Source organism: Abramis brama (assembly GCF_963993115.1).
Source record: "Abramis brama genome assembly, chromosome: 6".
Lineage (NCBI taxonomy): Eukaryota > Metazoa > Chordata > Actinopteri > Cypriniformes > Leuciscidae > Abramis > Abramis brama.
This window is the reverse complement of record NC_139968.1, coordinates 18780438-18802706: the sequence shown is the minus strand read 5'-3', so window position 1 is coordinate 18802706 and position 22269 is coordinate 18780438. Positions and strand designations below refer to the sequence as shown.

Below are 22269 nucleotides of genomic sequence, written 5' to 3'. Positions count from 1 at the left end.
AAAGATAATCATAAAGTAATCTGTAGTAACAGATAAAGAACAAAAACCAAAGAGATAAAAGCTAATTGCAGCCGTGACACACAAGCAAAGTGTCGAAATCAGAGCGGAATGGCCGGAATTCGGCGAACTGACTGAATGCGTGACAAAAGCCATTGGGGCTAAAGGTAAAGTGCCATCCTTTAAAAGCAAGAGCCCACTGTGTTGCACCGTGTCGACAGATATCAGCGGCTTTTAAAGCCTGATAAAGTCTGAAAGCCTCTTAAGGCTCCTAATGAGGGTGCCGTTTCATTGACTGCCTCTTGCCAAAGCGGCAGAAGTGAGGCTTTTGATTTCTGTCGCGTGGAATGAAAGGACAGTGGGCAAAAGAAATAACCCTTAAATATTAGGGTCATTGCATGGGCTACTTCCTCCTCTGCTCAATATTTGTAAAAAATCAGGAAGGTTTTCACCTTTGAGCGAAATCTAAATGAGCGTGTTTGGTGACAACAACAAGCGAACACGTTAAGTGAGCGGTCAGATCGGGGAAGGGCTGCCGCACATTGTCACAAATCACTGAAAATAAACGTCTTCATACACATTCTACATGTGCACGGCCACATCAATGTGTTTTCAAAGGGTGTCCGCGCACACATGCACTTGCTTTATATGTGTATTGATTAGACCCGGGCCTCACATCTTCCACATGACTTACAGCCCGTCAGTGCCAAACTGCTTGGCTCACAAGAAAAACCTGCCCCTATTATCTTGCATTTAATTAAGACATAGCTGCAGTTTTATGCACCATTATTTGGCCCCGGCCAGGGGTCTCCAAGGCGTAAATATTGAACCGTACCAGCCCTCGAATGTTAATCAATCCCAACCGACTTCCAAATTATTTGGTCTGTTTCAGGAAATTAATATTTGCACCTGTTATGAGTCTTTGTGCATGCATTACTGATCTCCCCTCTCTTTGCACAAGGGTAGACGTATCGATTCAGATCAAGGAAACAAGACGGGCTGGCTTAATTAGAGCTTACCTATGTGGGAACAGCCTTTTTTGCTGCTTTAAAGCAAGAGTAAAGGGGAAAGAGCTGCGTGCCGTGACTATATGGTGTGTTGTTCAGAGGTGTTTGGACGAGACCCCCAGAGCCAAGCCTCAGGGACTTGAGATGCATCCCATCTTGTAGTCAAGTGTTGTTGCCATGGGTGGATAACAGGGTAGATAACACATTTTGACGAGCGCGAAGAGGAGACGAAAAAATGTCAATCATTTTAATTTAAAAATACTGTTGATGTAAATACGACAAGTTTGCATATTTTGGTTAAGTTAGTTTAATATTTAACGTTTTTTCTAAAATCAGATGCCATTTTAAGGCGCAATCACATTTGCGAAATTTCATGATAAAAAAAAGTCAGTTGTCAATAGTGTTGCAATGCACAAAGCACCGCTCACACAGAAGTCAATTTCAGGCCGAGCCGTTTTCTGTCGGTCAACGTTCGCGGAAAGAACTCTTGTGAAATCTCGGAGCGTTTCAGACAGCGCGCGAACAACGAATTGATTCCTCTTTCGCATCTCCTTGCACTTGAAAGGACACAAACACACAAAATGATCACACGTCTAGGCATGTATTCTCGTAAACACAGTCAGTTATATCTTAAGTGAATGTAAACAGCTGAGAAAGAAATCGCATGTGTATCATTATATTGGATCCCTGCGTTAGGTCTTAAAGTGACAGCAGCCTATATATACCTGCAGCTGTCCGTCATTAATGTTAATCAAACAACAAAACACAGCTTACAAAAGAACAAATATTTCATTTACACAGTGAACACAATTGTGTTATTTTACATTTAGGCCTAATTATTAAATTTCTGTACCTGAACACTACAGTTAAACCTTCCTTTATTTGTGACTTTTCTATCTTGTATTTATCTTTATATTATTTTTCTTGCTGATCTGAAAAATTATCTGATGTGTGACTCAAAAACCCTAATATGACCCAAATTGTGAGTTTTGTGATCCATTGAGCCACTAGTGAAATCTGCAAAATAACTGTGTAAAGATTAACACTGTTCAATGCCCAACGTTTTTAAGGGATAGTTCACCCAAAAATCATCCTCATGTCATTTCAAACCTGGGTGACTTTTCAAGAATATCTCAACAGTTATTATCCTTACAATGAAACTCAATGGGGTCCAAATCGACAACACTGAACCCCACTTGACTGTATGGACAAAAACAAAACAAAAAAACTACTACTTTGGTGTTTTGCGGGAGAAAGAAAGACCGGTTTAGAAAGACATGAGGATGAATATGATAAAAAAAAATATTTTTCGGGGAACCGTCTATTCATGAGTTCCACCATTTGATCTAAAATTGTTCCTACAATGCTGGTTGAGTGCTTGAGTTAACGTTATGTCTCCTAATTTTTCAGTAACTACCACCATTTTAATATGACATTTAAAGATAGCTAGTAAAATGTTAGCAAGATGTTTCTTTGGAGTTTATTGTGGGCGAGACAATCGTAGATGTGTCTCCAACTGAAATGTTGGCATTCGACTCTACGATCGTCTCTACCCCCCTTAAACTCCACAAGAACATCTTTCACCCTTCAGCGCCTTTCCTGCTATTGAGGAAATCAATGTCTTGGTCGTAATTATTTAACCATTGATAAAGCCTTCAGCTCCTGCTAGAGCCCAAGCACCTATTCAACACATGGAGACTGACAGCGGGAAAGATAGAGACGCTTCGTCTGCCGGAAAAGCGTGAGAAGTGATCGGCTGACTGCAATCGGTCCTCTCGACGAGCCGGCGAAATCGAGGAGACAAGTGACTGCTCCCGGGTCAACTCATGTCTCACCTCCTCTTTATTGACACTTAGCTTTACAAAGAGCCCCCTGGGCTGTCCCGACAGTGACAAATTGCGATGGTTTGGCCATGCTGAGTGTGAACAGACACTAACTTAGAGCAGTGGGGAGTGGAACGGCGTGAGTAAATGCGATTTTGATTTCCATTAACAGGCTTCATTTGTAAATGCAATACAGAGACACTACGTTTAACGAGTGTAAGAGGGCTGATCCAGTGGATTTGATGTTTTGATGTCACGGAGGCTAGAAGAACTCCAATTGCTGACCTTGTGTGTGTGGCCTTGGGCTTAACAGCACATTTACCTGATAACTGATTCTGTTTTAAGCTTTATTTTTTTTTTTTAAAACAGGCTTCATAAAGGATGAAATTGTAGTATCACGGCAAGAGCTGCCACACTGGCCTGAAGACAAAAGTTTATACAAATATATTTTAAATGAATTTAAATATAACATTTCTCATTTTAAATGTACGATTTTTTACATGCATTTATTTCCATGCAATTGGAAATTTCGCGCGAGGGCAAAATATCTCCCCCACACAGATTTCACAACGGGCTCAAGTTGGTGCCAACAGAATGTGCGGACTATACACTGTAAGAAACGTTGCTGCCTTAAATTTTTAAGTACAATCAACTTGGATGTTTAAGTCATTTGAACTTAAATTACATTAAACTAGCTTAAAAATTTAGTTGAATCTTGCTAAAGTTGAAAATTGCACTCGATGGTGTTTTAAGTCCCCAATGGCTCCTTAGAGGCAGCTAACCCTACCCTCAACCTTAAACCTACCCATCCCCTCGCTGCCTGGAAGGCGCCGTTAGGGGCTTGAAACACCAAACACCGAAAATTGCTTAACTTATTTTGAGGATTTAAAGCAATGTAAAAACATATGTTGTCAACTTATTGATCATATAACTTTTAACAGTGTATGTTTAACAAGGAACGTTGTAGAAACATTGGAGGAATGTGTTTAGACACCTTCATGACGTACGTTTACTAGATATGGTGCAAAAATCCACATTTTCCTCAGTGGAAACATGTTCTCCGCTTGTAAAGGGTTGAAGAGTGAGCAGTGGGCTGAGACGGAGAGAAGATAAGTTCCCATAATTCCAGTAGTTTTCATAAGGCACCATGGGATTTTCATGCTTCATTTAATTAACCTCTGACTGGCTTCTCAATAACAACTGGCAAAGTGTTTTTCTCATCCATGCACTTGTCTGTACATAGAGCCCCCCGCCGCACCACCCCTCACCCACAGGATACTATTAATCGGAGCCATCTTTGATCTCTAGGCTTAGTCTCTTAGTCTTTTTAGTCTCTCAGGGCCTGGCACACAGCATGGGTGGGGCTAGCTGCTAGCACGGGGCAGTGCCTGGGGCGATACACTCCCCTCAGGTGAGAGTTTTATTATGGATGATGTTTCCGCCAAATTATTTACACCAACACTCCAGATTCCCCCCCAAACCACAACCACAAAACCTCAGCTACGCTAACCTGATCAACACAGCAAGGCTGAGAGGTCTGGAGTTTCATGTGTTCTCAGTGCTGCTCTTTGGTCTGGGTGAGATGCGAGGAATCTTCTCTAGGTGTGGCTGGGGAGCTGGCGTGGATGCTTACGCCTGGCTTCATGGTTTCAGGTAGTTCAGGGATTCAGCAAACGGAGAGGCTAGAGTTCAAAGTACACACGCCCTCTGCTCATCGTATTCTCTTTTCTGGAACCACAGGATGGTACAATCGCGACTGATATGGTGATGTCAAAGCGGATGTATTAATATTCCATGTTCTTTTGGGGCCAAACAGACACCCTGTTCTGTTTTTTCATGTTGGTCTTTCATGGTGTCGACCTGTGTCTTTTGTGAATTGGCGGCAAGAGTTGCCTTGACCTGTAAGCCGTGGAACCTCAATGTAAAGCTAGCAGGCTAACAGAAGCGAAGCTTTGAAGGTTACTGACAGTTTTAAAAGCAAAACTGGATGCACTCAGCATGCACAACTTTGGAGCAAATGACCTCCTGATTTTCTTAACTCCAATAAAGCGGCCTTGGTTTTGTAAGTTTCCAAATTATAAGTTTAACTACAATTCGTGTAGCACTTACAGTAAGTGCAGTAAGCTAACGGTATCTATTTTAATATATCATCTGATTTTCTTTTAAATCAGATATTTACATTTATTTTATTTAATAATTAAGAATAAGAATTAATGAAAATTATGTCATGATTCAAATATGGCAGGTTAAGACCACTAACATCAAACATCATTTATTGTCATTAGCCAGGTTTTTATTTCCATATTTTATGCAAGTTTTAGGATATTGCATAAAAATTGCTGGATGGAAACATCATGATTCAAATCAAATTTCCAAAATGCACATAAAAAATTGCAACAAAAAAAAAATGTATGCACAAAGTATGCTGGAAACACACTGTACGAATACATTCACTGAAAAAAAAAAGAAAGAACAAAAACTCATCTAAAAAATAATAATCAAAAACTCATCCCAAAAATTGGATTTTGGAAATTCCAAAAAGTTTGATTTTTTTCTTTCTTTTGCCCTCTAAACCACAATTTATTAAATTTGATTTCCATTTCTATTTTGGGCCGATTTTCCATTAAAATGTAGATGTTTTCTTTTGAATACATTGAAACAAGGCTTTATTTGTAGAGCGTTTTAGCAATAAACTGATTTTTTTTTCGCAAATTGAATCTGCAACTTAGATGAAAGTAAACTAGTGACGTAATGTATTGATGAGCGAATAAGATTTCTGAGCTACACGATTTTCAGAGAATAACAGTTTCAGACAGACCTAGTCAGGCATCAATGGTAAGGCAAAGTCGGCTGGATAGGGTATGAGATGGTGGCATTCATAATGATGGTCTTATCATACAAGAGGAAGCGGTCTTGTGGCTTATCTCAAGGTCCCTCAAGAACCTTGGAAGCAAGCAAGCAAGTGAGATTTGGAGAATGCACAGAGGCCATAGCCCGCTTCTCTCCACCCCTCCATCCCTTTCTCTGTACTCACCCAAGCTGAACAGCACCAGGAACTTGAGGCAGACGAACTCCCTCTGGTCCAGCTGGAGGGATCGCAGTTTGCTCACCATCTCCTGCGCGTGACTCAAGAGGTTGTTGAGTGTGGCACCGGCTTGGGAGGCAATTAGGGCGTAATCCACCTAAAGAGAAGGGGCAACAGTGTTCACAGTCACACACACAAACAATAGAGGTTTGACCACAAGCAACATGGCAGATCTCTGAAGGTTTAAAACATCTCAGGTACAGACACTACAATGAATATAACTGCAAATAATAATTTTAAGATGGACCCTTTTCACATTACCAGGGTTCTCAGAAGCGAAAGTCGGGTGAACTTATATAGTGGTGAATGGAAACCAAAAAAAAAATAGGATTTTTGCATTCCACGTCACGGAACTGTTTCTATGACTATCCAAATAAAGAGAAAAAAACATCGAAAGATTGATTACGGTTGTCAGAAGTGAGAAAGATGTCAAATTTTTCTTCATTCCTTGTTACAGTATTAGAAACACTGTTTTCTGTCATTTAATGCCAAGTTAGGAACGTACAGTGGAAATGCGTCATCACGGTCTGTGACATTAAAAGAAAGATTGTTTTCCATCAGGTTTTTAGAACACTCTTCCCGTCTGCCATTGTTTGGACAAACAAGACAGCCTTGCCCCAAGAGCACGCCATTTGTTGAGCCAATTTGAGGCAATTATTGAATTACTTATTTAGAACTTTAGGGAAATAGAAAAAAAGTTTATTTTTGAGAAGTTGTGCTCATATTTGTTTGGATACTCACATAAGAGTTTCAGCCTTGTTCCTCGTTCATCAAAAATTCTATTTTTTTGTTTAAAAGTTCAATCAGACTGGAGCCAGACGGCACTTGGCACCACCTTGCAAGTCTGAGTTTTTCAGCACCGGCTGAGGTAAGCATGTAACCAGCTCTGGCAGCTCTACGTTTCATACGCCTCTCTCCCTTTCTTTCCTTCCCAGGCTCCTCTCCACACAGCAGGGACAGTGCGCTGGGCCGAGGTCTGAATGATAATCAGCATCAAACCGAACGGGGAAGAGCTGCACGTTTCTCCATCCCTGGTGCCCAGACCCTCGGACCTCAGCGTCCCGCACCAGACGAGGGCGGGTGGGGTTGGCGAGGCGTGAGTGAGCGGGGGGCCCCTGGAGGTCCCTCAGGCTACCGGGCCGAACCCTGCGCGGGACCCCTGTGGCCCTCTCCTCCCCTTTCAGGTGCACTTAATATCTGCAGCAGCAGCAAATTTGTCTTGGAGGCAAGTCCTTAGCTGCCACTCACTGTAAGCAGGCCATATTAAATTTTTATATTTATTGACAATTCATTACCATAATTGACTGCGCCAGGGTTTCTGGAAGAAGGTAGACTACGGGCCTCCTAAGCGTAAGGAGAGCTCCCTCTGAGCTGGATTTGCAATTAAAAACGCGGGCGGTTTGGAATTTATTTATTGTGTAAATATGATGAGTGGAATTTTTTAAAGTCCTGGCTGGAGAATTGCGCATTTCTCACCGGCTGTTTTTCGTGAATCTCTTCAAAGCCCGTATGAAGCTACTGAAGTTGTCAATTAACTGGGATTTCACCAAGTGCCCCAAGCGTTAGTAACCAGATAAAAGTAAAAGTAGCGGGATGGGATCACAAATAGACACTAAGAAATAATACAAATAATAGTGCAAACTGAAAATATTCAACATAAACATGAATGCAGTACAAAGTTATACATATTTAAATAATATTATAAATATTTGTAAAATACAGACTATGAAGATTCAGGGGGGAGACCCTACAAAAAATTGTAAAATTTATGTGATTTGAACAAGGTGTAACATTTTTGTTCCATAATGAGGGTTGACACGACACTTGGCAAGCAGTTTGTGGTAATATTCTCTAATTCATTCGGACATTGTAAATATCAGTGAAGGCTGAAAATACTGAGCACTGTATGAATATGATTATGATAATCTGGGTACTTCTGAAGGCCTGGGACCTTCAGTGCGAGAAGCAGAGACAGATACAGCACAAAAAGGAGAGGAGGGGGAGATGTATGTCTGTGACATATTGGAAAGCCGCCCATGTAGTGTCATGTGTCGCAGCATTTTAGGACTGATCCCACACAGTGCTTTGCTGCCATATCAACACTAGGGAGTAACAATGACACAAATGCCCTCAAACAAGACGACAGACAGTGGGCAGTTCAGATGACAGTCTTGTTATAGTTATATATATGTAGCTAGTAGACAAAAAAGTGCAAATGTATGAATCTAATCATTTATTTCTACTAATAGCCAGTATACTGAGGTTATATTCCACTGATTTACAATATTCCTTTCGTAACTGGCGGAGTGTTTGTTTGTTACGCATAAATCCAGCCTGTGTTCATGCGCGAGTGTGTTGTGTGGCCGGGCTGTCAGTAGTCTGATCTGGAATAATAGGAAGTAATGAACTGTTTGAGTCTTTGCCTTCTCCCTCCCCAAAGGCTTTTTTTTCAGCACCAGCTGTTCATTAGGCAAAATATGCAAACAAGGTCCTCCACCCTGCCCCCAGTCCTCCGTCAGACCTCGCTAATCAAACACAGAGAGAGACGCTACGCAGAGCGCTCGCAATCCAGACAAATCAAAGATAGCGAGTACGGTGAGCTCTCAAAGATCTCCAGATGTGGCACATCACATACTTGCTCAGATTGTATTGCTCAGAGGTTGCTCTTTCATGGCTCAGGAGGCTAGAAACCACTTTCACTCCAACCGAACGAATCAAATTATGACCTCAAGTAGAGTTTGAGTCTGTTTTCAGTTGTGCTCTTACTGAAATTTCTCCAAGAGTTCCTTGGGAAAGATAATAAATGAGACAATTGCTGACATTGGAAAAAGTATAGAGCTGTAAAATTAAGTTGAGATCTGTTCCCATTAATGTCTAGAAAAAAACAATTTAAAATTTTTAAACAATTGTCTAATTTGTGTTTTTTCTTTCTTATAGTTGACTTGTCAGGAGCTGGATTCGAAGTCGCATTGTTCACTGTAAAATTGACCAGAGCATGTGTCACGGCACTAGGTCACGGCTATGAAAAGTAACAGATATCAGTTCTTGAACTTTGCTCTTATCCTTACATGATCTCTCCATATCCCTGTCATATTTATCATATCATTAATCACCTACAATACAATTCACTTCTGTTTCAAAACTGTTTGGAATAGTTCTGCAGTTCACGAGTCCCAGTGTTTGAGCTGTCACTACAGTTGGAGATCACTTTGTTGAGCAGGAGATGGAGGAGGGAAAACATAGAATTAAAAATTAAACTCATGCCTTACTGACAGGCAGACAGAAGCATATTTATTTATAAGCAGTTTAAACATCTTCTGGAAGTGTGTGTGCATGTGCTGGAGCCGGAGACAGAATTAAAGGTCCATGTGTGCAGAAAACTTCAGCTGAGCCTGAGGCGTCCGTCCAGCGCTGTTCCTCAGAGATGACTGAGGTAAATCATACATATCTTCTGCTGCTTTTCCCTCCTCGTCCGTCTCTCTGTGTCTCTCATCCCTTCTTCACCACGATGACTCGTGCATGCTTAACCAACCATTTTATTTATTCGTTTGCCACGCACTTGATAAGAAGTGTACAATTGATTATTCTGGCCACATTAGTTTATATCTAAGCGTAATCTATTTTTAATGGAGTGGCTGGGGCAGTCGATAGCACTTTAAAGGATGTTGATCCACACTGGCAAAAAGGCTTGATGAGATCTACGGGGAGGAATGGAGACTGGAGCGGACACTCACCTGTTGCCCCGTCACCAGGAGGATGGAGCCCTCTTTGGCGTGCATCACCTGCCGGAAAACGTGGTCCAGGATGAGGAGTTCACTCCAACAGTTCTGGAGAAGCTTCATTTGGTCGTCAACCTGAGGAGAGACCAACAAATGCGTAAGAATGCGTAGATACTTTTTAACCTTCAGCTAGATGAACACCTGTTTTTTTTTTTTCCAATGCACATTTATAAAAGCTACTTAAATGTCCTAATTGAACTAAGGCCTGATCCCTGTCTGTAAAACCGGGCCTTAAAATGCAAAATACTTGGCGGATTTAAACCTTTTTGTGTAAATCGTGTTTGTCCTGTAGCAATTGTCCTAATCTGAATACATATTTTAGCATATTTAAAGTTAGTGAATAAAAATGTACCCTATAACCTGCTCCCAGTCACATACTGAACACTTAATCAAAGCATATTTTTTGAGAGGGAAAAAGTCCTGAAACAACTTCCCTATTCGGCTGATGCCATCTTATTGTTTAACTCCGCCCCAACAACCATGTCATAAAGAAACTTTTCATAATCTCAATTGTTAAATTTTCTCATTTAATATCGGAAATATGACACCATATAGAATTAAAATGGGTTGCAAATGCCGTTTCACGTTGTTTTTAAGTCACAAAAGTTGTTGTTCGGTCAGACGAAGTGTCCATTTGTCATTTGAGTGTTATTTCAAACTTTGACTCTTGTGTCTCGCCGTTTGTAATTCGGACAACCAGTGTGAAATCAATATTGGTCTTTAGGTCGCAGGAGGTCATTCTCATGTGAACTTCGCCGAATGTCACAGTTTTCTGTTAATTAATCTGTTTGTCGAGCGATACGGCTTCATTTATCCCTCATGATTAAGTAGCATGTTCAGTGTAGCACAGTTAGGAGCACGTACGTTGAGATGCTCTCGGATGGGAAGAGAACAGCTCCAACAACGCATTCATTGTCACCCTGCTTGGTTCTCATGGCCCCCTCGGTCAATTATTAAACACAGAGGTGAAAAGAGCTCTTTGAGTTCAATGTTGGCAAGAATGAGGAAAAGCACTGAAAGTGAGTCCCTGTCCGACTATTCTTTAAACTGCTATGTTTCTGTGCAGACATTCGAAGAACAACATATGAAATGGTTTTGATTCCCAAATCACCCATGAAAAATGAAAATACAGAAATGTATTGAAACTTAACAAATATTAAGTCCTGTGAGGACAGCGAGTCAGCTAAGGACGTGAAAATAATACTTGCGGTTTCTCAAGGCAGCGATAACGTGAATGAAATGCCTCTACTGCTTTAAGAGACTCCATCGATATCTGTTTTGGATTGTTTTGACTGCTCGTGATTCTTGTTTGTGCTGCACTCATAGTCATAACAATGCTGCAAAATCAATCTAAAGAATGTATTTCCAAATCTGGCAAAGCAAAAGCCTCAGAAAACCAATAAAATCTCTTCTTATTTGGCATCACTGCCCTTATATCAACTGATTTACTGTATAGTCAATACTACATGACCTAATTTCTAGTATAAATTCTCCAGGTTCAAATACTAGGACTGATTTTTAAGCCCAAGTAGCCAATATATGCATTGGAAATTGTTAACACATCTCATGTATCTGCCAGCAAGTCAAACGTGCCCGTTCTACAAAGAAACCTGTCATTTGGTCTTTTTTTTTTTTTTGACAGGCGTTCTCATCAAAGGCCTTGTCGCCACATGAGCCTCTTTTGCCTGGCGCGTTTGGGTCATCAAACAGAGACGAGTCAAAGCAGGGGAAGACACAGCAGACTGGGGCCGCTGCCAGACACACGTCAGATGGACAGAGAAGGCATCTCTGACCTTTTAAAGTGCGTCTGACACCGCTGTTTCCATGTCAGCTCGCTTCCCTTTGCACTGTCACAGCTATGTGTAACTCAGCTCTGATGTGCACTTACAACAGGCAAGCTATGTCCTTTAACACTGGAGCTATTGACTTTGTAGGTTTAATATACAATGGCTATCAAAGTTTTTCTGTGTAAATCGTTTGTAAAAATATTTCTTAAATCTAATGCTGAATTGAATTAAACAAATTAATAGAGGTCGACCGGTAAATCGGTTCTGCCGATTAATCGGCACCGATAACCGATTGTTCCAGTTATAGTCATTGGTAAAATTCACTATCGTTTTTTACTAAAAATCTACACAGTTACATCTTAAATACGTACAAAGGTTTGTGTTTATTAGGCCTCTTTCATGAAACACGAGCAGAACAAATTTCTGTATAAATGTGTAAAAATATTGTTACGAACAATTTACACGGTAAGTAGAGCATCCATTGTTACAATATACAAAACCTACCAAATACGTATAAAAGTTTGCGTTCATCGCACCTCATTCATGAAACATGAGCATAAAGAATTTATTTGTATACAGTTTGTAAAATAACTTTTATTATTTTTTAATTAATTGAATTTGTCAATTTCCAGACAATTTTTTTTACGAGCAATTCACAGAAAATAGCACCTTCGTTGTTACAATTGCTATCAAATACGTACAAAGTTTGCATTCATGGACTTAATTTTGTGTAAATTATTCGTAAAACTACTTTTAATATTTGTAAGTATTATTGAAACTATTTCTGAATTGAATTTGTCAGTTTATAAAGGAGGTGTTTTACAAACATTTTTCAAAGAAAATAGCATTTTCATTGTTTAAATATACAGTATCTATCAAACATTTAAGACATTTTCGTTTATTATTCATGAAACAATGCATTTTTGTTTAGTTTTACAAACAGCTATTCTACTTAAGTTTAGTGAATGAGGCCCATTGTGTTTAAAATCATAATATGTATACCACCAAAAACACCAGCAACATTGGCGAAATACGCTGTACTTCAATGTCGTAAAGCTTTTGTGATTAGTTTTTTTTTCCCACCATGGATCCCGGGAATAAACTCAATACTCACGGCAAACTCACAGATTGTAAATTCAGCTGTATAATCATGACATGCTAAAAATAAGATTGCAATCATGTGTTAATGTTTATCTAGATGAGCAGGTCGTGTAAGGTGCTGGAAAAATACCTGGAGGTCAGCCAAAGAAAAACACACTTATTGATTTCAGTCTAGAGGCATTAAATTAGGAATCTCAGACAGCTTTTGTTCAACTGACTGAATAAGCAGCGATTAAACATCAAATCTGTTGACCTACACTGAAATCTCACAATTCACAAATTCTTCTTGCATACTCCAGATACAAAAGGTGTGCTCATCTAAAACACCTAAAACTTGCGTTTATTCATGTGCTGCACTTCCAATTTTTCAAAATCAGAGCTTTTACTTTCTCTCTTATGATAAAAAATTCATATCCTCCAAGAAACCAATTTAATTCCTTTACGTTCATTCAGGCATTGCTAGATCAATGTAGCGATCAATTGCTGAACCCCCCGCAGTGGTCCTAAAGAAGATCCTTAGACCCTCACCGGCATTACGGAAATTTCCAAATGAATGTAAAGTGATTATGTGCAAAGAATTCCAGCCTTTTTTTTATTTTTTTTATTTTTAATGTAAATGATGTGCAAATATGTCTCGTTGCATATCCAAAAGTAATATTTATTCATCACTGCCTGAAAGGGTTGACCGGTGATAATAGAATAGAGTCCAAATTGCCAATATGAGCTTTTTTTCTTTATCCCACATGGTTTTGGTAGAGTGCCACAAGCATTGTTAAGGCACGAGTAACGAGCTTACGCAGCTGGAACTGCTTTTAATAAGTATTTTTTTGTTGTTTTTGAAGTGCCCTAATGAACAGATTAATAGAATCTCCTTGAGTGCCCATTAATGAACAGAATGAGACAAATTATTTATTTACAACTAAAGGCAGGCTGCAAGTATGCGGCCCACAATCACATTTGCATAAATACGAGGATGGGAGAAAAAAAAAAAGATGAGGAGGTAAAAGGAAAATAAATCCCATCTGAAATCTTTTGACCTCTTGGATGTGGATCAGTGTGGCTAGTCGGGAAACTACAGGTGAGGTTTGAAGTGCACTTCAATGGTGCCGTCAGGCAGTGAGCTTTGAGTCGTCGTCTGTGGACATCTGTTCATGCGCTTGTACGCACACTTCATCTCTGTCAGGCTGGCAAATATTAGTTGATGTTGGATGTTTCCCTTCTGTTGGTGAATTTTTACAGTATTTCATAGTTAACACTAGAAGTGCCAGAATTCCATAACTACTAGAACTGCCGCAAGCGGTTATTTTGACCGCTAGATTCCAAACTCTATATCTTTAATGATAAATACACAATTGAGAGATTAATGTATTTATTGTATTAGGATGTCTTTTAAAAACAAAACAACACCAAACTGTACATTTAAACAAGTTTAATTATACATTTATAAATAAAAAATAACCGTAGATGTCCTGAACAGAATGACGGAGTAGCCTATGTTTTCATCGCGCCCGCGCCCGCCGACACACACACACACACACACACACACACACACACACACACACACACACACACACACACACACACACACCATATTCCAGCATTGTAATCTTGACATTCCAGCCTGTTCATTATAGCCATAATAAAATATAATAATAAAATAGTCAACCTAATATAATTCCACTGCTCTGTTTGTCAGTAGCCTAGCCTACAATTCATACCATTTTGCGCATATGAAGAGGGCGATTTTTTTCCGTCGATATTGGAACGTGAGTGAAGTACAAAGCCTATAATAAAGAATAGTTTACCATCCAAATACATCGCAAATGTTGAAACATTTTGATTCTAATTAGAGAGTTACGTGAGCCTAACGCCGCTTACTTTCACTTTCACTTATAAAGTATTTAATTTTGGCTTGTTTATAGTTATTTTTTCATTCTTGTTCTGTTCTGAATATCATTACATTTAAATGATTTGTGGTTGAATATGTTTAGTGTATTTTTCACCACATTTTATTGTTGTGTATATTGGTATAGCCTATAAAAATACTGCGAAATTCCGTGCGGTCAATATGACCGTCTATGACCGTCTATGGCCGAAATAGGTAAATATGTTAATTTGTTTTTTTGCCTTATATGTAATTTATATGAAAAACATTTTAGATGAAAATACAGACACCTTTAGAAAAAGTCAGGTACCAGCAGGATGGTATTTATTTTTTCAACAAAGTTATTGCAGATATAAAATTCAAAACGGTCAAAATGACCGCCATGGCAGTTCTAGTGTTAATGCAGTTTATATAAGAAACAAAATAGATCATTATTTTCTAAAGCGTTTTAGGTTGTTGCTAAAGGTCTAAGGCTAAAGAGCCTTATGGCGCTTTTCCATTACCAGTACCAGCTCAACTCGACTCGACTCGACTCGGCTCGGCTCGGCTCGCTTTTCGCTCTGTTTTCCATTGCAGATACCTCCACAATAGTACCTGGTCGTCATAGCGACGCCGCAGGAAACTGCCGTGACTTAATCTTTTACGCGAGACGTGCGAGACACACCCGCTACCCACACACACAGGACAATGGAGGAAATCGAGTGTATGCTGTTTTTGGATGTTTTTATTTTTGTTTTTGCTGTTTTTTTATTCAGGATACTCCGTCTGGCGCGTGCAATGATGACGCAGTGAATAGTGACGATTCTCTCTGACCAATCAGCAATCTGTCGTGTTTTCACGTCACATTTTAGTATCGCCTCAGCTCGCCTCAGCCCGCTTTTAGAACCTCGCCGGAGGTGGTACGAAAAAAAGTACCTGGAAGCAGGTACAGGTACAACTTTTACACAGTGGAAAACCAAACAGAGCCGAGTCGAGTCGAGCCGAGGCGAGCTGGTACTGTGTAGTGGAAAAGCGCCATTAGTATAAATGGGGTGTTGTGCCATCTCCCAGAAATGAGTTTTTGCAGGGTGGGATGTCTAAGTCGGTCACATGGATTCGCCACGTTGACCAGCAAAAGCTGCTTGGTTTGAAAGTGGCTTCTGTGTGAGCTGTGCTTCATAGATACGCTCTTGACAATGGACAATTTATGCTTTTTTGCCAGCGATATTTCGCTGAAATTTCATGAACGCACCTTAATCCTGCTCCAAGAGAGCTCCAACCCCAATTACACACTCCTGAACCAGCTAATCAAGCTCTTACTAGGCATACTAGAAACTTCCAGGCAGGTCTTTTGAGGCAAGTTGGCCCGCCATGACCAAGTTTGGACACCCTTGTACTATCGCATCTGTCCACAACAATCCACAGTTAAAGGTATCACTCATGTCCGAGCCCAAAAGGTATGTGCCTAAGTTTAATTCCAACAAATTCCCTAATCTCTTTATCAACACTAACAGTATTTGGAAACCTATACAAATACAGTTAATCTCATGGGAGATAATATAAGTTTCCCCGAATCCCCAGAGTCAGTCCCCGTCCCGTGGGAGCTGATCTGACGTGCTTTGGATGCTCGAGACTGAAGGGGCCTGGATTGGTTTATTTGGCCTCACTTTTCCCTGATCTTGTGGAAATCTCCCGGCTTGTTTGTCATGGCAGGGCCTCTGTTTGCTCTCTTGCTCTCTCGCTGCCAGGGGGTCTGATAAGCATGCTGGGACTTTGAGCAGGTGGCCACCAGCCGCTGCGGCCGCATTGCTTCATACCCGTGCTCCTCTGAGGGAGCTGCCTGGCATCTCGCTCTCCCTCCGGACTTATTTTAGAGTCCGACGTTGCTTCATATGGGATAGAGCTCAGTGAAAGAGCATTGCAGGAGTTTTTAAGTTTACCTAAAATCGTATTCACACTGTATGACTGACTGTCTTCTGAGGAACACAAAAGATGTTTTGAAAAGCAGCTCTTTTCCATAAAATTAAAGCATATCGTCAACAAGGGACTTAAAAAATGCTTTAATAGTCCAAAAAAAGTTTCTGAATAAAAAATGTATTTTCGGTATGTTCCTTACAAGAAAATCTATCGTATGACTTAGTGCTATAGCCATATGGACCACTTTTTTGGACCCTGGCCAAACAATGCTTTCATTATGGACAACAGCATTCTTCAAAATGTCTTTTTTTGTGTCCAACAAAGGAAAGAAAATCTTATGGGCTTTGAATGACACGAGGGTAAGTAAACTGAATAGATATATGAATACGAAATGGCTAATCGCAGTGGTTTTCAAACATGTAGGCTAATTTATAACCGCAACATTATTAAAATGTGCTCCAAATGTTTAGATGTGTTGCGTGTGGTGTGTTACCGCAGTATAAGAAAGGCTGGACGCAGAAACCGACTCTCAGCAATGCTAACTATCCATGCTGTAATCTTGTCCCAGTGATGTTGAGTCCATGGGACGCATAGATTATGTAGGCTTTCACCGTATGCCTGACAGCAATGTAAATTGAGATATCTTTGGGAAAACATTTGCATTCCTCGTAGAAGCTATATTTGAGAAGACCTCGTGGTATTCTTACTCTGAGTGTCTCTGCGAGGGGGGGATAAACAGATGCTCATAATTCATGTGTTAGTGTGCAGGTGAGCAGGTTTGGGACTCGTCCAAGGCTAGCAAGTGGCCAGCGAGCAACTCGACGGAGTGACTGGCTGATGATAGGGTTGGAGGAGGGGTGTTTTGATCGATCGCGACGAGGAATAGAGATTGATCAGTTCCCACGGTGACCGCATTAACACTCTCCCGAGTGTGACTCCTGACCTGTGAAACACCCAGAGTTTGATCACAGCCCCACAATAAAAACAACACACGTCGGCATTCAGCAGGGTTTAGTGGGACATCAAACATCACAGGACATCACGAAATGAATGGGACTATAAATGCTTCTTCTAATTAGTGCTTAACCGATATCGGCTTTGCAGTGGCCGAAATATATATTTATACAGGTGTATACTAGGCTCTACTATTGCTGGGATTTTAAAAAAAATAAGGGAAAAGAAATAAATCTACACCTGCTGTGCTGTGTTCAGCTGCCAGCAGTCACATTCAACTTCAAGGACACTTGGTGTGTATCTTTTCAGAATGAAACTGAATCAGGTTCTTACAATCTGGTCTTCATCAATATAAAACAATCCGCCACATACTTGGCTAGAGCACTGTAGTAATTGATAAAGAACTGCAAAGTGCATATTTATACGTTACTGTACTTTCCTTAGCAGAGTTTTCTGTTACCTTTAGACGCTATGATTAAAGACTAATTAATTTGATAAATTCATGAGCAGGAAACTGGCAGCCTTTCATTAATGAACTGATATTCAATAAAACTCTACAGTCTTTTTGTGGTCTGCATGCTTTGCAAAACTCTAATAAGTCTCTTGAGCAACCGCACAATCCAGAGAGAATGAAAGGATGAAATTAGGTTATGAGAACGAACGAAAACAAAAAAAAAACTTTTTTCAAACCTTAGGCCATTTATCAGCACACTTTAAGTCCACCTGTGCAGTTGTTTCAAATAATTCACAGAGTGAATAAAAGTCTCTTCCAATGGATCTTAAGGCTTAAAGCTAAGAAGCTATCAACTAATTATCAAAAAAACACAGCAGCCCTGATCAATTATTCAGCTGAACATTAGACTCCTAATATACATGCAGTCATGGGAGGCTCTCTGAAGTACCACACACTACGCTACTTTACCCCAACCCCCCCTTCCACGAGTCAGTGAGAAAATAATGCTCTCCAAATCCACAATGAGTTGTGCATGCCACGTCGAGCCGGAATCGATCGAGCTTCTCAATCTGCACGCTGCGCGCACACACATATTCACACACTGTGTCTCGCGTTTAGAATGATCGCCGTATTTTTATTTGATTTTATTTCCCCCCGTGCCGTATTTTCCCCTCAATTCTGCGATTTATGGGTGTCTTTATTGGCGACAGCTGTCAATATTTATGGCTTTTGTGTGACACGCTGACAGACAACAGGAAATGACTCTTGATTGGCTCTGTTGGGAAATGGGTCCAGGTAGGCCGGGGGCTCCTGTATTATTTAGCTGGGAGATGCAGTCGCCTACCAGAGTGGCTTTATGCGTTTGTCTGTTCCCGTACTAACGCATCGCCATTAGTAACCGCCTCCACATCTGCTCTTATTGAGGCAGAAAACAAGAGTTGATCTTTCAATGTATATTGACATTCAGGCATTTCATTCATTTTACGCCCTATTTCGAAATAGTTATGTATCAATGCATTTCATTTGCATGCAATTGTTAAGTAAGTCATAAGTGGTATTGTTCTGATGTTTATATTTATTTATTTTATATTTTATATATCACGGAGGCCCTAAATGGACATGGGGAAGTAAAAAAATATGAGATGGGAGAAAAGTTATTGTTCAATGCTTTTTGCGTTCGCTTACAAAATGTTTTCATCCCCCCCGAGAAACTTTGCGTGCGTTTGATAAGTACAGAAAACGTTTTGCGAGCGAACGCAAAGTTTATTGGGGCGAATTAATTTTTTTTTTTCAAGTGAACGCAAAAAGATAGAAATGTATTTTTTCCCATCTCCTATCTCATATTTTTTCCATCACCATGTTTCCGTAGCAAATATATAAATGAATGTATTCAATAAACAGTGTTTTATGGAAGCTTGTTTCCGCCACAAAATAAAACATTTTAAAGGATAATTGCAACTTTTTATCTCACAATTGCGAGTTTACATCTCGCAATTCTGACTTTATTTCTCAGAATTGCAAGATATAAAGTCAGAATTGCGTGAAATAAAGTCGCAAATGTGTCTTATAAAGACAGAATTCTGACTTTTTTTTCTCGCAATTGCGACTTTATATCACGCAATTCTGACTTTAGAACACATGATTGCGAGTTTATATCTCGCAATTCTGACATCTTTTCTCAGAATTGTGAGATATAAACTCATTGTGAAATATAAAGTCCAATTCTAAGGAAAAAAAAGACAGACTTTTTTTTTTTTACCTCAGAATAGTTCATATCTCACAATTCTGACTTTATAACACGCAATTGCGACTTTATATCTTGCAATTTTGACTTTATATCTCCCAATTGCGACTTTATTTCTTAGAATTGCGACTTTATATCTCGCAACTGCGACTTTATTTCTCAGAATTGCGACTTTATATCTCGCAATTGCGACTTTATTTCTCAGAATTGCGACTTTATTTCTCACAATTCTGACTTCATATCTCGCAATTCTGAGAAAAATTGTGATATAAAAAGTCGCAATTATTATTATTTATTTATTATTCAGTGGCGGAAACAAGCTTCCATAGTGTTTAGTCCTACATATAATAGATAATTGTATTTATTCTCTTTTTAATATATAGTGAATTTTGATATACAGTATATACAGTGAGGAAAATAAGTATTTGAACACCCTGCTATTTTGCAAGTTCTCCCACTTAGAAATCATGGAGGGGTCTGAAATTGTCATCGTAGGTGCATGTCCACTGTGAAAGACATAATCTAAAAAAAAAATCCAGAAATCACAATGTATGATTTTTTAACTATTTATTTGTATGATACAGCTGCAAATAAGTATTTGAACACCTGAGAAAATCAATGTTAATATTTGGTACAGTAGCCTTTGTTTGCAATTACAGAGGTCAAACGTTTCCTGTAGTTTTTCACCAGGTTTGCACACACTGCAGGAGGGATTTTGGCCCACTCCTCCACACAGATCTTCTCTAGATCAGTCAGGTTTCTGGGCTGTCGCTGAGAAACACGGAGTTTGAGCTCCCTCCAAAGATTCTCTATTGGGTTTAGGTCTGGAGACTGGCTAGGCCACGCCAGAACCTTGATATGCTTCTTACAGAGCCACTCCTTGGTTATTGTCATGTTGGAAGACCCAGCCTCGACCCATCTTCAATGCTCTAACTGAGGGAAGGAGGTTGTTCCCCAAAATCTCGCAATACATGGTCATCCTCTCCTTAAATACAGTGCAGTCGCCCTGTCCCATGTGCAGAAAAACACCCCCAAAGCATGATGCTACCACCCCCATGCTTCACAGTAGGGATGGTGTTCTTGGGATGGTACTCATCATTCTTCTTCCTCCAAACACGTTTAGTGGAATTATGACCAAAAAGTTCGGTTTTGGTCTCATCTGACCACATGACTTTCTCCCATGACTCCTCTGGATCATCCAAATGGTCATTGGCAAACTTAAGACGGGCCTTGACATGTGCTGGTTTAAGCAGGGGAACCTTCCGTGCCATGCATGATTTCAAACCATGACGTCTTAGTGTATTACCAACAGTAACCTTGGAAACGGTGGTCCCAGCTCTTTTCAGGTCATTGACCAGCTCCTCCCGTGTAGTTCTGGGCTGATTTCTCACCTTTCTTAGGATCATTGAGACCCCACGAGGTGAGATCTTGCATGGAGCCCCAGTCCGAGGGAGATTGACAGTCATGTTTAGCTTCTTCCATTTTCTAATGATTGCTCCAACAGTGGACCTTTTTTCACCAAGCTGCTTGGCAATTTCCCCGTAGCCCTTTCCAGCCTTGTGGAGGTGTACAATTTTGTCTCTAGTGTCTTTGGACAGCTCTTTGGTCTTGGCCATGTTAGTAGTTGGATTCTTACTGATTGTATGGGGTGGACAGGTGTCTTTATGCAGCTAACGACCTCAAACAGGTGCATCTAATTTAGGATAATAAATGGAGTGGAGGTGGACATTTTAAAGGCAGACTAACAGGTCTTTGAGGGTCAGAATTCTAGCTGATAGACAGGTGTTCAAATACTTATTTGCAGCTGTATCATACAAATAAATAGTTAAAAAATCATATATTGTGATTTCTGGATTTTTTTTTTTAGATTATGTCTCTCACAGTGGATGACAATTTCAGACCCCTCCATGATTTCCAAGTGGGAGAACTTGCAAAATAGCAGGGTGTTCAAATACTTATTTTCCTCACTGTATATATCTGTATATATATATTTATATACTACCTTACATTTTTAAGTTCTATCAACTTGGATGTTTAAGTCATGTCAACTTAAATTACATTCAAGTTGAATCTTGTATAACTTATTAAAAAAGTTTAAAATTGTTTAATTTGTTTTGATGAGTTAAAGCAATGTAAAAACAAAAAACATATGTTGTCATAACTTATTGATCATATTTTTTTTACAGTATATATTTATACTATATTAACTTATTTTCTTTTGCCATTTTTCCATAGCAAATATAGCCTTTTTATTCAGATCATAGAATTATTATGACTTGATTTTGAGCCAAAACTTTGTAATGTGTGACATATATGGATAACACCAGATGGGTCTCATGCCAAAATGTCTCACACTTGCAGCTGCAGACCACCCTCCTTTACTGAGCCTTGCAAACAGGTATAGAAAGAACTCAAATGCCTGCTCACTCAATCTGACAGAAGCATTACTGTCTTAACTATTACGTCCCTATAGTGCGATTTGCCATTTTTGGCATTGCACCATTGTAATGCAATGCTCAGTTTTAAAACTGCTGTCAACACGTCGGTTACTTGACTGTTCGCCTGGTGCGAATTTGAAAGTTTTTCCTCTCCCGTAGTTCAGAAATCATGAAACCTTCCTTTCATCTTCATCAGGGGATCAGGATAAAGAAAGAATGTAATTACAAAAACTATTCTGCAAGTTACGCTCATTGATGTAATGTGTTTGGAAACGTTTAAAAGTGCCAGCCGGTGCCAATGTCTCAGACTGAACCTACA

The 22269-nt window shown here is 39.8% G+C and overlaps 1 protein-coding gene across 2 annotated transcripts in view; it reads right to left on the bottom strand.

Moving 5' to 3' along the window:
* The window catches only part of nr5a2 (nuclear receptor subfamily 5, group A, member 2), a 57863-nt gene that overhangs the window by 13162 nt on the left and 22432 nt on the right, over positions 1-22269 (bottom strand). For both annotated transcript variants that reach the window (XM_084116678.1, XM_084116679.1), the window contains 2 exons: positions 9647-9766; positions 5862-6009 (listed from right to left, as the gene is read on the bottom strand). In XM_084116678.1, the coding sequence (XP_083972804.1) occupies positions 5862-6009; positions 9647-9766 (268 nt within the window). The remainder of the gene's footprint in view (positions 1-5861; positions 6010-9646; positions 9767-22269) is intronic.